Raw genomic sequence first — 18,361 nt, forward strand, 5'->3', positions numbered from 1 at the left:
ATTGTTCGGTCTTCTCAGACTCGGTCTACCCACTCAGAAGCCCAGAGACACACACACACAGGAAGCTGTCTGAGAGGAAAGCTCTTCATTCGAGTGTGAACAGGAGGTCAGCGATTGTGGTTGTTTGGAGCTACCATGAGCATCTTATCATACTGGCCCTTTCCAGCCATCAGTGTTGGAGTCCCATCTAAGCCCTAGCCTTGTAGCCAGATCCGTCTCCATACTCTGTCGTGTTTGTGTGGCCTGACAATGAAAGTCTGCGGAGTTGGCCAAAGCGCACACAGTTCTGGCAACTCTCTCTGAGACTACACTTCTTCCAGAAGGAAGATTCAAATCCATTCACTTTGTCCATGTCCATTTGGCAGCGGAGTCGTCTTGGTGAGGTTTAGTCGTGGCTTTCTGTGCTCACCTGTTTGCCTCATTAGGGCCCAGTGTCTGATGGCGCATGAAGGAGCAGCATCAAAGCAGAGTGGCCTGGCAGTAATGAGAGGCCTTGTCATCCTGTGCAACTCAATTAGCCCAGACTGGCCAGTCCCTCAGGAAGACTAATGACACCCCACTGGGACCACAGACCCCCGTAGGGAGAAAGAGGGTGTGGGTTTAGGGAGGCAGTGGTGGGGGGGTGGTGACAGGTACCAAATAGTTCCGTCTTCACTCTGGACTTCTGAAGTAACTAACCTCAGTACATAACACAGAGCACCATATCCACACATTGGAAAATGCAAGGCCCTACAACACAGTGGGATCTTTACAGACATGGCACTGGTTCTCATGCTTGAGTATCTATAATTCATGTTATCCCTTAGGATCTCTTCGATAGTCAGTCAGAGATTACACCTCTCATCGGTGGTTTGCGTATTCCTAGGCGATCCTATAGTTAAACTGTTCACTTTCATTACTGTTATCTTGGCTAGTGATGGCTGTGGCCGGTCAGGCTCCGTGGCCCCACTGACCTTGCTGTCTACAGCCGTTCACTCACCAGCCACCACACTGAGCTGTGATTGGCACATAATAGAGCCTCCCTTCTAACATTGATATTTTTCGGTCCATTGGCTTTTCAGGTGAGTTAGAGTCCGTGTGAATGGTTTAGCGGTAGCTGACAGTGAAAGATAAAGAGCCACTCTTGAGTGTGAGTGGACTGATGAAGAAGACTTGGTAGTGTGCTGCTCCTGCTATGAGGTTGACAGATGGCGGTGGAATCGCCTGTATGACCCCTCACAGAACACCAAGCCAAGCTTCTGTTGTTTATTCAACCTTTCAACCTCCTGTGTTCAGAAATACGTTCTAACTATCCGCTTGTGGAGATACGGGTTTCATTTTGATTCAGTTCTTTATTGAGGATGTAGTCTTGCAAATGGTGCTTTGCCCGCCTAGAGTGTGGCTTCCCGTTGTGGTGTAGCCCGTCGATAGCAGAGTCTGTGTGACTTGTATGAGTAGCATCTCATCTCAAGCCATCTCTGTAAGTCCATGGTGCTTGTCCCAAGGAGCCAGCTGCTGGAGGTCTCTCATTGTTTTAAAGGGACGGTTGGGGTAACCTGCTGACAGGGCTGTGGCCTGGGACCCCTCACCTTACCGGACCCCACCACGAGCCCACGGGACCTCTGTGTCAGGGGCCACAGCTTGAGTGACAGGTACAAAGTAACCATTCTCTGCTGTGGGGTCCCGGGGAGAGGCGGAGACGCCGCCCCTGTCACTCACCCGTCCCGGGACAATGATGTGGGCGGGAAAGGCGATACCCTTGCCTCCTTTGTCTCCTTATTGAATTACAGCACAGGTTGTCTTTGTGTACTCAGAGAGTAATTGAAAACGTGACAAAAAAGGAGGGTGGAAAATGGAGGATGTGCTCCAGTGCACACAGTCAGTCAGTGAAAGGAGCCAATGAAAGTGAATATCAGGGCATGGCATTCGGTGCTGAACGCAGGGCTCAAGTGATCCTTTTTGTAGGTGTAAAGTCTGGATGGAAGCGGGCTGTTAGGTGATTGGAGGAATTGTGCCATTCTCTAGAGAAGTGAAGTCATGTTCAGGGCAGTTCGCTGCAGGCAGAACTTAACCTCATTGTGGACCTGGAATATAAAGTCTCCCAGTGGTCAGTTGGGATATAGGAGGATACTTAGGCCCACCCCCTCTCCTCACTGCTTGTGGTGAGTGGACAGTCAGCGATCACTTGGGGAAAGCATTTACAATGCTCTCACATAAACACACAGTCTTGTGCGTTGAGCGTCAGCTCCAAGTAATCCTCGGCAAACACATGCACCATAGAATTCCTCTGTCCATCACAGATTTCCTATCTGAATGATGCAGTAACTTTTTGGGCGACCCCGACAAAATTCGCATAGAAATGAGAGTTATAAATCTTTAATTCTAATTCTTTCATTCTAATTTTTCGAAGAAGAGGTAGATCTGTTCTATGTGTGAACCTATGCTTCCCATTTTTTTAAGTTTCATTCTTGCGTCTTACATCTCAGTTTTGTATACCAGCTTCAAACTGCTGAAAATACAATATTTTTTGTTATGGAAAATATATTTCACAGTGGTTTAGATGGTTCAATGATTTGCTTCACTATACTTGATTTTATTTTGTCTCATAAACCATTAGAATTTTAGAAACCAGGAAATGGTCGGAGCGATTTCTTTCATAGTGCATTTTTTTTTTGTCTCAAATGTCTCATTTCAGCCATATTATATGATAGAACTCCAACCCAAACCTATTGAAAAGCTTTTTCCCTAGTAAAACACATTGGATCTATTTTAGGGCAGTATTCTACCCGCCCCTATCAGTCTGTAATGCCCCACTTCTGTCATGATGACCCTATTACACATGAGGTGTGTAGAGCACCGGGGAATGAACCACAAAGCCCCACAGAAAATGACCCACTGCCGCAGGAAAGGGAAAGCGTGTGATTACATGACCATAACATGGAGCCGGACAAATAAGCACACACACATGCACTCAGGGGAAAGAGAGTGGGGTGCATAATGGTTTGCTCTCTGTGGGTACACGAACACATCAACGTGCCCTTTTCACATTACTCCCTTGATTACCTTAATCCTGCCTCTGTCATATGCACCAAGGGATCTGAGGGTCATAGGTCAAACCGTCCCCGTGATCGCTCTCTGCTCTCTTCCAAAATCACTGACTCCTCATTATACAACAGGGCTCTCTCTCTACCCCCTCTCCTTCTCTCATTCTCCCCCTTCCCCCTCCTACGCCCCCCTTTCACTGTCTCTCTCCCCCCTCTATCTCTCTTTCTCTCTCATCTTTGTAAATTAAAAATATATACAAGACCAGTCCCTCATCTCTCCCTTTAATGGAGCCAACAAGTCCTCTTCGCTGTGCCATAGCATTGTGTTCTGTAATGACAGCATTTGCGGAGCACTTCAGTGCAAAATGAAGTCGGAATTGGATGAAAACGGTAGGGCCAGGCTCTTTAAAACCAGACATATTTTTCTCCTATCCATTTGGAGAGAACAGGGGAAAGCATAGGCTAAATGTGTGGGCTTATTATTTTCAATCAAACACTTCTCTCTAAGGGTCTGTGGTGGAAATAGCACTCAGGGAATGACAGTTTTACTAATGACATGGGGCTCATGAAAGTGTACCGCACCTCAATGGGGAAAACAGCACTTTATGGCAATTTTACCATCCCCAACCTGAAGTGAAATGCTCTCTGAGATACAGGGGCTTGGAAATGGATTGGCTTCATCCAGCATCTTGTATTGATTTAAATACCATCTCTTTTTTTGTCCAATCTCTGGAACATAACCAGCTAATGGTCACTCATTATGCGAAAGACTGAAAGACACATGGCAAAATTACTTCCTGTGAAAGACTGAATAGCAAAATTAGCTGTGTTGTAAAAGCATTATGTTTCATAAGTGTATGTGGGAAATTAACAAGGACATTGCAAGCATTCACCTGTTTCCTATTTGCATTTTTGTTATGGATTATAAACCCCCCACACAGTATTTGCATACATTAACGATTGAATGCAAACATTATTGTTTAACAGGTCACCAGGGCATTAACAGTTGAGGCGTTACACATTGACAAACTAAGTGCATTAGCCTTCACTGTAAGTGAAAAGAGTTGTCAATGTATTCAGTAATGACGTCTGTTGCAAATTCATTTCCCATTTCCACTAAAAAGATTAGTCGATTCCCTCTAAATGCAGTAACCTTTCTGTTATCTGGGGATCAGGGGAGAGGGAGGAAGTAGAGTCATGATAAATTGGACTTTGATACTCTGGGAGTTGCTTATTGAATTCACTTATCTGCCAAACGATGTTAGCATTGTGCTGAACAGATGTGTCAGGGCAGGTCTAGGCTTAGATAGAGGGTCCGGGATGGGGAGGAGAAGTGGAGGGACTGGATTAGATAGACCAGTCTGTTACTGTTTGTCCCAGAGCTCCGTTCTTACACTATGTGACTATCACTGGGAAAGGATAACACGTAAAGTATCATACTTATTATAACAAGTAATTATGCAAAAGGTTTACTAATAACCCTATGAAGTCTAGCCAGTGACAGTATGTGTTACGGTAGAAGGTTTGGGTTCCGTTACTGTACAGTAGTTTAATCCAATGCATTATGGGAGTAATCAGTCTCGTCGCAAAACCAGATTGCCATGGGTAATCTTCAGAAAGCTCCGGGCTCACTGGATATACTTTATTCAATGCAATTGTGATGATTTCCCAGCCTCAGGGAAAGCTATGGAGAATAAAACAATGACTTTTCTCTACATGTGTGACTGCCCTGGAGATGACAAGGTTAAGGATGAACTTCTCTGCCTTCCAATGTTCTATCTGGTCCCAGATGTTTTTCCATTCTTCAAAACAATATAGAAACTAGTATTGTCTTTGGAGAGACCAAGCAGAAACTGTCTGTAAGTTGGTGTATGTTTGGTGGCGTGTTCAGCCTGTGTACAGGACAGGTATCATTCATGGTGATGTTCAAATGTGTCTATAGGTCAGGTATGACTCATTTCAGGACATTATTGTCAATCATATATTTGTCTTAACAGACTCACCTGAATAAATAAAGGTTAAATAAAAAGACATTAAAACATTCTAAAGAGAAGGGACATCTACCTCACTTTGAAACTGCTTAGTGACTCAACAGGGAGGATGGGAAATCCCCTCTACTGCTAGCTAGGCCACACAGAGGTCACTGTCCGTCTGCTGGCTGAGGGACTAACAGGGAGAGGGGTCTGTTGGATTTGTTGTTTTCCTGTCTGGCAGTGAATGTGATATTTTCGTATCAAATATGGCATTTGGTGGTTTTGTGCTTTTTGTAGAGCGACTTTGTTTCATTTTCCCATATCCCACAAGATGGCAGATATAGAGGTAGACCCTGCTGAATACATAATGGAAGACAAACAGTGATATGGAGAGGAGCTGAGACTTAAACGCTATCTGTTGCTGTTTGGTTTTCTAACTCCTCTGGGAGTGGGAAGGTATCTCAGAAACATGTCTTTGGCTTTTTCACATTACAGTTGCTAAGCTGCTTAGTTTGTGTACTCCATGAATGGAACCTATTTATACGTTATATTTGTTTAGGCATATCTGGTTATTGATACAGTTATCATATGCATGGTTTTCTCCCAAGCCAACTAAATAAACTACCATACTGTACAGCGGTGGTCACCAACCGGTCGATCTCCAAGGCATTCCCAGTCGAATACCAAACCTTTCTGTAAAACAAAAAAACATTGATCTAGTCATTCTTGCGTTCCTATTTTCTGTAGCCATTTCACGCTGTTGGCAGTAGGTGCACTTGATTCAGCAGCCCTAGCACTGAGAAAGCAAAGTGTTCCCATTTTGAACCATTTCATGTGTCTGAAGGCAGAACTCCGCCTACCCGGCAGGCCCAGAGAGCAAATCAAGTGCACCTATAGGCAAACCGCTGGCCAATCAGATAGCTCTCGAAGGCACAGCGAAGTTGATACTGTGAGATTTCCAAACTTTTAAAACCATGGCTAGAGAGAGACTCAACCAATACAGCGAAAAGCTGCTGTTTTTATGAGTAAGTTCATGTCTAAGTTGTTATTCAGCACTGTCAAAGCTATAAAATGTGTGTTCTCCCTACTTCCACTCACGCTACAACCAGCACTGCAGCTGCAATGAAGGAGTATAGCAAAGTGTTTCCATAAGCTTGTGTTGTTATTATTAGCGGCTTGTCTTTTTTAATATGGAGGAATATTTAACTTCTCTGGTCATAGGAGTAACCACATTAATTGGTGCATGAGGCAGAAATAATGCAGTGCGACTTACAGTTGAAGTCGGAAGTTTACAAACACTTAGGTTGGAGTCATTAAAACTCGTTTTTCAACCACTCCACACATTTCTTGTTAACAAACTATAGTTTTGGCATGTCGTTTAGGACATCTACTTTGTGCATGACACAAGTAATTTTTCCAACAATTGTTTACAGACAGATTATTTCACTTAGAATTCACTGTATCACAATTCCAGTGGGTCAGAAGTTTACATACACTAAGTTGACTGTGCCTTTAAACCGCTTGGAAAATTCCAGAAAGTGATGTCATGCCTTTAGACGCTTCTGATAGGCTAATTGACATCATTTGAGTCAATTGGAGGTATACCTGTGGATGTATTCCAAGGCCTACCTTCAAACTCAGTGCCTCTTTGCTTGACATCATGGGAAAATCAAAAGAAATCAGCCAAGACCTCAGAAAAAAATTGTAGACCTCCACAAGTCTGGTTCATCCTTGGGAGAAATTTCCAAACTCCTGAAGGTACCACGTTCATATGTACAAACAATAGTACGCAAGTATAAACACCATGGGACCACGCAGCTGTCGTACCGCTCAGGAAGGAGACACGTTCTGTCTCCTAGAGATGAATGTACTTTGGTGCAAAAAGTGCAAATTAATCCCAGAACAACAGCAAAGGACCTTGTGAAGATGCTGGAGGAAACAGGTACAAAAGTATCTATATACACAGTAAAACGAGTCCTATATTGATATAACCTGAACGGCCGCTCATCAAGGAAGAAGCCACTGCTCCAAAACCACCATTAAAAAAAGCCAGACTACGGTTTGCAACTGCACATGGGGACAAAGATCGTACTTTTTGGAGAAATGTCCTCTGGTCTGATGAAACAAAATAGAACTGTTTAGCCATAATGACCATCGTTATGTTTGGAGGAAAAAGGGGGAGGCTTGCAAACCGAAGAACACCATCCCAACCGTGAAGCATGAGGGTGGCAGCATCATGTTGTGGGGGTGCTTTGCTGCAGGAGGGACTGGTGCACTTCACAAAATAGATGGCATCATGAGGCAGGAAAATTATGTGGATATATTGAAGCACCATCTCAAGACATCAGCCAGGAAGTTAGCTTGGTCGCAAATGGGTCTTCCAAATGTACAATGACCCCAAGCATACTTCCAAAGTTGTGGCAAAATGGCTTAAGGACAACAAAGTCAAGGTATTGGAGTGGCCATCACAAAGCCCTGACCTCAATCCTATAGAAAATGTGTGGGTAGAACTGAAAAAGCATGTGCGAGCAAGAAGGCCTACAAACCTGACTCAGTTACACCAGCTCTGTCAGGAGGAATGGGCCAAAATTCACCCAACGTATTGTGGGAAGCATGTGGAAGACTACCCGAAACATTTGACCCAAGTTAAACAATTTAAAGGCAATGCTACCAAATACTAATTGAGTGTATGTAAACTTCTGACCCACTGGGAATGTGATGAAAGAAATAAAAGCTGAAATAAATAATTATCTCTACTATTATTCTGACATTTCACATTCTTAAAGCAAAGTGGTGATCCTAACTGACCTAAAACAGGGAATTGTTACAAGGATTAAATGTCAGGAATTGTGAAAAACTGAGTTTAAATGTATTTGGCTAAGGTGTATGGAAACTTCTGACTTCAACTGTACGTTTTTTGCCATCAGCTGGAAGATGATGCCCCCGTTTCTTAGTGGTGGGAGGGAGGAGTGAGTCTCACTGCTGCTCCTTCCCTCAGACTGACCGTCAGATGTAGGCCATCAGTCCAGTTTAAAAAACGAAGCTGTGCCTCACGAGTAGTAAAACAAATGATCAATTACCAGTGTGATCATATCCCTACATGTTTTCAATATAGTAAAAATGTCTGTCTAGCAATAATCAACAACCAACTTGACAGACCTTGAAGAATTTAAAAATAATTATGTGCAAACATTGTACAATCCTGGTCTTAGAGCTCTTAGACTTACCCAGAACGACTCACAGCTGTAATTGCTGCCAAAGGTGATTCTAACATGTATTGACTCAGGGATGTGAATACTTATGGAAATGAGACAATTATGCATTTCATTTTCAATACATTTAATCAATTTTGAATTCTGGTTGTAACACAACAAAATGTGGAGTAAGTATGAAGTATGAATACTTTCTGAAGGCAGTGTAGCCTGTTTAAACAGCAGCAAGCTTCCAATTCAAAATCTATTCCGAATAGGCTACGGAAAGATGGAGTCTCCCATCGGTATTCCCATGTCATTCTCAACAACTGGTATTAGGTCTAGACCTAAGCTGTGTAAGTCTGTTTATTTTATCGGTTTCTTAACTTGTCTGTTGACCAAATTCTTGAGATTAGAGGATTTTTATGTGGTGATTTTAGGACGGTAAATACAGTCCGCGATGGCCAACGATGATTGCTGTATGTGTGTTGTACACAGATATTTAAATAGATTTTGGTAGGCTATTTCAATAACTCAGGTCTAACACGTTATAATAGCCTAATAAATATACAGAGTCACATTCAGGTAAGACGTTTTGATCTCTGTATACTATCGGAAGGAGCAGATTCTGAGGTTTGCCAAACAACTCTTAAATGAGTGGATGAGCTCTGTTCTATAATCAAACTTTTTTACAGAATGGCCGCAATTCCATGCTTTCCACACATGGGCACTCGACACTCAAATGCACAGTAACATAATTAAACTCAAAATATGTGAAATTTTAGCTTATGTTGTTCAGGAACTAAACCCTTCTCATTTCAGGGTTCGGTCGGTATTTCACGTATTTTCACACAGACCCGAGGTCCGTGGCCACCAAACGGGACCCGACCCAGATCCAAGGGTCAATTAAAGAATTTTGGACCCGACCCAGGGTGGACCCGTGAAGACCTCTACTCCACACACAGAATGACTCCACTCAAATGACAGAAAGATGGCATCATTAGTTAATCTCCCCTCTAATTAGACAGTTGTGGTGACTGTGATTCCTGGTGCTGGCCTCTGTCGGTGGGGGATCTGTGGATCACAGTCACCAGCAACGTGGAGCTGACAGCTGTCTGATGAATTATGCACAGACTAGGGTTCCAGGGGTGGACACACACACACACACACACACACACACACACACACACACACACACACACACACACACACACACACACACACACACTCATAGGCCTTAACAGCCTGGCTTTTAGTGTAGCCATTTTTAGATGTATAGATGTATTATTTGTACCCGTTGATTCTTGAAGAATATAACTTAGAAATGCCTTGTGAGCTTAGTTCAACTGTCGTACCAGAATATAAGCTTCTTTTACTCCAATGTTTGCAAACAAAGTAAATGTAAACCAACACTGTAAAAGTGACTATATAGCCTCAAAACATGGTTTAAACTATACTTTTCAAATCGTGGAAGTCCTTGCCTCCATAGCTCTGTCTATGAATTTGAGAGTGGCTACATTTCTCCAGCCCTATCCCTCAGCTTTATACTGACACGGGGGGCAGCTTTGTTATTGTTTCAACTGCTGATTTTCCTTTTGAGGAGGGAAACTTATTAAAGTACCCCCTCTTCTCACTCTTCCTCACTTTCCTTGTACTTCTTCTTTCTTCTTCTCCTCTCACACCTGTTCACCTGGTGTCCCCATGATTCATAAAGCCAGAGCCGAGCGGCGTAGTTCCTCCTTCTCACATATCCTCTACAGATTAAGGGGATGATGTGTAGAGCCCAGACCCCATGGCCAAAGTCAACTCAGGGGTGACGCCACTAATCTCTCTCCATCATGGGCCACACCGCTGTGGGAACCTGTGGGATTATGACGATCCCTCTCTCCTTTCGACTGCCACAGACTAGTCTCAGCCTGGTCAGGCATGCCTTGTCTGCACGGAGGTGACACTGAATACATCAGCCATTTATTCATTTAGATGTCTCTTCTTCACTATTGCCAAACCCCCCCTCCTCCTAGCACCTCTGCTGGCATCTGGACAGAGCATTATGGAGTGTGAGAAGGACTGGACTCTTATCATCATCTGCCATCGTCTCCTGTTTCCTTCACGTGTTGCCACATCATCACTTCCACAGAACCAGTCTCAACATTCTGCTAAACCCCCTGTTTCTCTCTGATCTCCTCAGGTCATAAAAAGACCAAGACCAGTCGATTTGTCAGATAAAGAGACTGATAGCTTGACGTTTTCCAGCGCTGCGTGCTAAAATGCAGAGGTCATCTCCCATGAACCCAGTGGCATGGTGAAGAGACCCTGGTAGATCTACAGGGATGCTGCTGTGCCCTGCAGCAGAAACACTGTTAAAGCTCCACAACAGATCAGCACTTAGACTGTAGAGGGGGTCAGCCGTACACTGTTAACCCTGGTGCACCTGTAGTAAACCTTCAATTAGTGTGAGCTGAGTGGGTGTTTAAGCGGCTGTCAGCCTGGCGCTTGTAAATACATGCCACCTGTATCCGTGTGGCTCATAGTAGCATGGAGATAACTTTCGCCTACAGCACATAGGCTGAGGAGGGACACACCCAATCAGGGTAAGCCTCACACGTGAAAGAACTGCAGGAGATACTGTACATACATATTATGTGATCTCTGGCCTCTTCAATCCAAATGTATCTTGAGAGAGAGCCTTGCAGGGAACAAGTAAGAGATAGACAGATAATGAGGGAATGTGTGGAAGACCGAGGGACACCGAACCGGACCCAGTCAGTGAGCGTCGCAGGCAAGCAGCAGTGCTCCTCTGCGGATCCCTCTTTTTCCGTAAAAACACAACTGTTAAACTGGCCCCAGTGGGACCCCAGCAGAGCGGAGCGCTACAGAGCCTTGCTACAGAGACACCATGAATATGAATGACCCAGTCAAGCATGGAGCTACACAGCACAAGGGACCCACACTTTTGAAGACCCCATAGCTAGTGAGGGAGGGGACATGGGTTACCTCTGCCCCCTTCCTCTATCCAACCCCCCCCCCCCCCTTTTGGACTCCTCTCCAGAGCCTACATATCAAGACGCTGTTTGAAGCCTGTTTAACTCCCAAAAAGGGCTCATGTTTAGCGTCACCATGCACAGTGGGGGGCATACTGTTGTCACAGCAACTATAAATGAATTGGTCATTTGATTAATGCAGTGCTCTGACATGGCTATTATTTCCATTGTCACAATCCCTTGTGAAAAAAATATGAATAACATAAAATCAAGTCTACATGTTCCTTTGTTCCATCCATATTGTTTCTATGTCAGTCTATGTGGTTCATTCTATTGAATAGCCCTGGATAGGGGACTGGGCTTTCAGTGCCTCTGCCCATCAAACTCTGGAACCCCCCCCCCCAGACGCTCGCAACTCTGACTCTAATCATCACCTTCAAAAACAGACAAAAAAACAACTTGTTCAGTCTGGCTTTCCCCTCAGTTTAGGTTAGCTCTTAATCGCTAGCTTAGTTTAGTTTATTAGGATCCCCATTAGCTACTGCACATGCAGCAGCTACTCTTCCTGGGGTCCACAGCTTAAGCTAAGTAGCTTTTATTGCTATTTTTCCTTTGTCTTATCCTTGTTTAGTTTTTTACTCTCTTGCTGTACAGTGTCCTCGGGTTTCTTGACAGGCGCTTTGAATCCCATGTATTATTATTGCCTACACTGAGCATCCACCCTAGTAGAGCCTGTTTATCAGCACACTGACCACTGGGACGATACAAGCTGTTGGACTCCACACAATAAGACTGATTATAATAACAGCTCCTGCAAAAGGAGCTTTCAGTTTGCCTGTGGCAGGTTCTCCTTATAATAAGACTCTATAATCAGCTCTGTAATATTATCATATAGTTTCTGTTGTTAATGTGTGCAGCCCAAAGTGGTGGGATTTATTATTAAGAGATTATCCATAGCCAGTCCCCCAATGGTTAAATCTCTGCAGATGGATAAGGAGCCTGGCTGGATCCTATAGAATGAGAACTGCAGGGGTTTGTCTTTCTCTGAAGGAGGATCCCATTGGAGCAGTGTCATGGCCCATGGTGGAGCAGGCCTGGGAGGCAGTGGTGAGGGAAGCAGATGGGGATAGGGATAGGGAAGCAGCGTCGACAGACAGATAGGGATCAGTGGAAACGTCTGGCCTGAGGAAACGCTGGGCTCATGTACCACTATCAACACCAGCCACCACCCAGGGACCCAACCAGCCATGTAATGTAGACAGGTATGAATCTAGCCAAAAATGTTCTATGAATGAGAGCAGAGCAGACATGGGTTATGGGACGGGGCCCCGTTGACCAGTGTCTGAAATAATATTTCCTTTCGCGATAACCCCCACGTCTGACAGACGCAGGAATGACGGCCCTGTGTAAGTAGGAGCATGGGTAAATATCAAGAATAAGTAGATGTCTGATGTTATGGTTCACATATCACATCATCTGTCACGTCATCACATCATTTGCCTTGATGTGTTATTAACCTTTGCCAGTGTACTGACGTGAGCATAGCGGTGCCATTTTCCCAGCACTCCCCAGCAAAGGCCTGGATGATCGCTGACTGCCAAGTGACATCAGGCTGGATGGGCCAATGTGTCACTAATTGCATGAGCAGAGCAGGGGAGGAGAGGAGGAGGGGCTACGGCAGCCCCGCTCAGACAGGGGCATTCTGTTTCTGGGAGGTCCGTGCCACCCCTCATTGTCGAAATAAAAAAGGCCACCCGGCGCCCCACTATCTAACTCTAATTGGCATTACGGTTTGGTTGGCTGCGTGGCACCAGAGCGGGCACCAGAGCCCATGCCAGGTCTGCCACACTGGAGACGTAGCCTTTGTCAGCTCAGGCGATGGAAAGGGTAGCCTGTGACTTAGGATGGGGACGCCACCGAGGACCCAGAGAATGGCATGTCACTTGCCATCAGTTGCTCCATTGGCTGAAGCTTCCCTCTAAGTTTTAGGAAGCTAGGGTAAACATACCATCTCTTTTTGTTGGACTGTTTGTTTGGCCGTCGGCCCACCCATTAAGATAATTAAATGGGAAAGAATAATTCGGCTTTATCCTGAGAAAGCATATGACAAAGGTGGGAAAAAATGATTGAACCGTGGACATGAAAAATTCCCTCTGTCTCCTTTGTTTTATCTCAACCTCTTTTATAGAGCGTTTCTGTGGACTTTGTGTCTAATCCAACATTGGAGATGGTTGCCTCTTTGTGGCTCTGTGCACATGGGACCCGGGTCATTGTCACCCCACTGAATGATTCAGATGTAATGTCTGGAAGGGTTAAGACTGACGAGCTCTCCTGGCCCCAGGAGAGGAAGTCATGTTTGTTTGCAGCGACTACAAAAAGCCTCCATGTCACTCACTTTGTCCTCAACACAATAGACGTAATGATTGTTAATTAATGAAACTTCAGCTGGCATAGTCTGTGGTTACCCCCACTCCTCCCCCTTTTAACCCCCCCCCCGGTCGTATTGGGGCAGTACCTCATGAATATTCAGTGAGTGGCTGCTTAATTTGCATGAGGGGGTATATATAGGCTGAGAACAGAGCGGAAGAGACTCAGAGAGTGAGGGAGTGTGCGTGCGAGTTAGTGAGAGACCGACTGAGAGCAGAGCTTGCTTACTCCTACTCAGACACACGCGCACGGCTGGCTGCGCTGCCTTCATATAAATCCTGCCAGCTAAACCTATTTCCTTGGAGAGTGGGAGACAGAGCAGACTGGTCAGAGGCTCATCAGCTCCATGTGAGCCAGTAGCCCAGAGAGAGACAACCTGCCTGGCTGACTGGAGGGGAAGACTGGATGGTGAGATTCCTCCACCATGGGATGCAGCCTCTGTACCCTGCAGAAGCCTGAGGAGCAATACAAACTACTCTATGAGGTCTGCCAGGTACTGTAACCACTTCTGCCTTCTCCTGAACGGCTGAACTTTCAGGGCTGTTAAATCACTGCAATATCTGCTAAACGCGTGTATGTGACAAATACAATTTGATTTGATACGAGAAGTCAACTCAGAAAGTGTAGAGGTTCTGCAAAGGGACGTAGGATGCAGACGTTTCGTTGTCTACTGCTATGTAAATGCATTACATCTGTGTAAGAACTGATTTCTTCACTAGCTGGGATATTTCCGTTTGTGGTTGTAGTGTTTCTCTGGTGTTGTAGATTTTGGTTTCTTTGTGTTATAGTGTTTCTGTTCTTTGCATTGGCTTCTCTGCTGGTTTCATCCCAGTGTGGCTCGGGCAGATTGACGAACAGGGTGGGAGTAGAGTGTTGTTGCTGCCTGGCTGGATAGTGGGATCTCCTCTGGTGCTGCAGTAGTGTGAACTCTGGGTGTGGGGTCAGGGAGCGGTGATGAGGAGGTGTAGTTAAAGGAGGGCTGATGATGAAGTTGACAGCTCTCTGAATGTGTCTGTTAGTGTGTGCTGATCACAACCCACCTCCTCATTGTCAACAGACTGCTGACTCAGCCACTTCTGACTTTAACCCCTGGTTGACTCTTACTTTCGGTTTATGTTTAACACTATAATGCGTAGTCTGCACATTTTTTTCCTGAGATAATAGACAAGAGTTAGTTGTTTTCAACCAAGTTTATTTAACAATGAGGAATGTATCATCCCATGTCCCAATGTTTATATATTTAGCAGCCTTAATTTGAATGAAAAAGTTCAAGCCTACAGAAAATAAATGTATTAGTACCCATCAAGCACACAGGGATTTCCTGTTGTAGGATGAAAGGCACTTCTGATTCAGTGTATATATTACCAACATTGAAAAAGATCACTTGGACATTGTACAGCCTGGGATAAAACCAGGAATAAAGGGGATTGGTAGAGTGGGGAACCAAATGGCTCGTCAAGTCCAGTCAGTCTACTACATCCCTTCTGTCCTCAGATTAACCTACTATGCTAATTAACAGTAGTTACTCTGTCTGGAAGGGAGAGAAGAGCTTAATTTATTACACGTTGATCGAGCCAGCAGTGAGGGACTATAGTTGACTATCATCATTTTAAAATGTTTGTTATGATGGGAAAGAGAATGAATGGGGATGACAGCCCTAGTCATAGTCTGTTCTCTCTGCTACCGCACTGCAAGCGGTACCGGAGTGCCAAGTCTAGGTCCAAGAGGCTTCTAAACAGCTTCTACCCCCAAGCCATAAGACTACTGAACATCTAATCAAATGGCTACCTGGACTGTTTGCATTGCCCCCCCCCCCCCCCCCCCCCCCTTTACGCTGCTGCAACTCTCTGTTATTATCTATGCATAAGTCACTTTAAAAGCTCTACCCAAATGTATATATTACCTCAATTACCTCGACTAACCGGTGCACCCGTTCATTGACTCTGTACTGATACCCCCTGTATATAGCCTCACTAATGTTATTTTACTACTGCTCTTTAATTATTTGTTACTTTATTTCTTATTTTTGGGGGGTATTTTTCTTAAAACTGCGTTGTTGGTTAAGGGCTTCCGAGTAAGTGTTTCACTGTAAGGTCTACTACCCCTGTTGTATTCAGCGCATGTGACAAATACAATTTGATTTGACAGACATTCAGCATGTAGTTTGCTTTCTGTCCAGAAGGGGGTGCTTCAGATCAAACACATGACCATACCCTGTAGTCAACGCATGCTTTTTCACGGTCTTTCTTCACGGACAGTAGGCCTACTATATTCATCTTAAAGCAGGTGTGCACTACCACTGAACATACTGTACTAATAAGAACAAAGCTAGACAGTGTGTCAGCAGACAAAGCTTAAGCTCCAAGTGTCTCACTCTGACAGACTGGGTTTTAGTCTTGTGAGCAGAAACAAAGGAATGTTTTCCAGCTTTTCGTTTTTCTCCGTGTTCTTTTCTGAAGAGTGTTAGCGTATTGCAGTCAATGACAAGCCCGTTTAGTGAGAAAGGTGCTGCAGTGTAGCAGGCTGCGTGTTGGCTGGATTAGATTAAGCTACTGTATGAACAAGCGCTGTATGCATCTTCCTCATTATTCCCCAAAAAGATGTTCTGTTCCGTCCCATTAGCGAGAGATGACAGTATTTGGTCTGCAAATCACCCTGCTTTGATCATTCCAGGTCTGCTTCAGAATGACTAAAAGGTAGGAAAGGGGTATGTTTTTGTGATGCTAAGTGGATTCTGGGTTTTGGTAAATCAAACAGCTGATGTGAAAGCCCCCTCTCCTTCTCTATTTAACCCCCCCCCCCCCCCCCCCCTAAAAAAGAACATGGTACTATAGAAGGGCAATGTCCCTTTGTTCCTCTCCCTATTAAGCCACAGCCAGGCTGTCATTTTGCCTGTCAATTACTGGTGATTGGCAGGCTGTTAGCTGGCGGAATCCTACTGTTTCTCTTATGGCACCCTCCCTCCGCCTTGCCCATTATTCCTACCAGGAGGGCGAGCCACCTGAACAGACTGAGCCAGGCAGAGTAGACACGGCTGCTCCGTGTTTCACATCAAATCCTATTCATCACTGGTATCTAACCTCGGACAAGCCCATTCAGCAACCCTTCCTCCTTCCCCGATCACATAGATCATGCGATTCAACTTGATACATCTTTTTGTATTGATGCACCTTGACTTTGAATGATAAAACAATAAAGAACGATGTTATCTGCCTTGGTTTCTCCGAGCCACTTGTTGGCTGAAAGATGAAGCATTATCTCAATGTGACATTGCCAGAAAGGAAAAAGCTTAGCAATTTGATTAACCTTGCACATTAAAACCGTTTTTCTCTGTCTGCGGGCAGTAGAAGAGAGGACATTGCTCCCGTCCAGTTTGTGTGGCTCTATTTCTGGCAGCCATCAGCTGATGGTGACAGTGGTGGTTCCAGACCATTTCAACTGGGGGGGCCAAGCTGGGGCCAGTTGTACTGTTAGAGGGGCCAGTTGTACTGTTAGAGGGGCCAGTTGTACTGTTAGAGGGGCCAGTTGTACTGTTAGAGGGGCCAGTTACTTTAGACGTTATTGTTGTCACATTGTTTTCTTCACTGCATTGCAGGCATTAGCAGGCAAAAGACCATGTTCATAATCATCATCGCTGCCACTGTCTAATAACGGATGTAAAATAAGAACGATGGCAATAATTAGTTATGTAAAAATGATTTCATACTCCACATTTAGGGGGGCCACAAGGGGGTCCAAAATTGTTGTCACAGGGGCACTGGCCCCCCCTGCCCCCCCAGAACCGCCACTGGATGGTGAGAGAGCAGAGCTGTTCTCATTAAGGGTCCAGAGCCTGTTAGCCATGCCGTCAGCCACTCCACCAGCTCTAATTGGGAACATAATGAAGATCTTTGTGACGTCTGGGTTTTTTTTGCATCCGTGGCCGCAGGAACGGTGGCTCATAAACCATGGAAGTGTTGTTGTGCAGATTTATTTTGGTCACTCACTCACTGTCCTGAAGAGTGTGCCTTTGGCCAGGGTTGAGGTGAGGTCACTTCCTGTCAGGACAGGACTTGTACTGTGACAGGGAGGGTGGCCCAGGCTTCCAATGAACAGGGTGAACAAAATGTCGAAATAAAAGTGAATCTGCCAGCATGTCTTTAGGAGAAAAAAAGAATACAATATCACAACATCCTGTTGTAGTTGTTTTATTGTCACGCTCCTGTGTTAAGTTGGGTGTGGGTGAACATTCTCACTGCCAGTTTCTCCACCATCCTCATGCGTGGATTAGACCTCTTTTAGCCTTTGTTTGTGTGAGTGCATGCATGCGTGCATCTGTCTGTCTGCGCTCTGCACGCTTTCCCAAGTTCACGCAGGCGTGTGCCGACAGTGCCCTGTGCCATGTGGCCACCTCATGGGAGAGTTCAAAAGGGTGGGTTTGTGTTTGCCCGCACGCGTGTTAAATGAATCCAATGAGGCTGGGACTATGGTTGTATACAGAAATTAGGGTAGATCAAGGAGGTCTGTCTGTCAGTGAGCCCTGAGATGGGATACACACAGATCCTCTTGATCAAGCGGCCTGGCACAATGCCCACACCACTCTACCCTCACACACACAGCTCCCTAGGGGTTTAATGATGAACAACACTCAATGCTGCTCTCTGTATATCTCACTGTTTACACAGACAGGGAAAACATTGCTGTTATGGATACGAGTCTCCTATCTAGTGAGTGTTATCTCTAATAAGAATTACATTTCAACAGGAATCCCTGCTGAATCAGCAATA

The 18,361-nt window shown here is 45.0% G+C and overlaps 1 protein-coding gene across 2 annotated transcripts in view; it reads left to right on the forward strand.

Moving 5' to 3' along the window:
- The window catches only part of LOC120065639 (E3 ubiquitin-protein ligase PDZRN3-B-like), a 123,261-nt gene that overhangs the window by 84,126 nt on the left and 20,774 nt on the right, over positions 1–18,361 (forward strand). Inside the window, exon 1 of one of the 2 annotated variants that reach the window (XM_039016702.1) lies at positions 14,020–14,088. The exons of the other annotated variant lie outside the window; for it this stretch is intronic. Within the exon in view, the coding sequence (XP_038872630.1) occupies positions 14,020–14,088 (69 nt within the window). Of the gene's footprint in view, positions 1–14,019; positions 14,089–18,361 lie in introns of those variants that run through there. 2 annotated transcript variants of the gene reach the window in all.

This window comes from Salvelinus namaycush, chromosome 20 (assembly GCF_016432855.1).
Source record: "Salvelinus namaycush isolate Seneca chromosome 20, SaNama_1.0, whole genome shotgun sequence".
Classification (NCBI taxonomy): domain Eukaryota; kingdom Metazoa; phylum Chordata; class Actinopteri; order Salmoniformes; family Salmonidae; genus Salvelinus; species Salvelinus namaycush.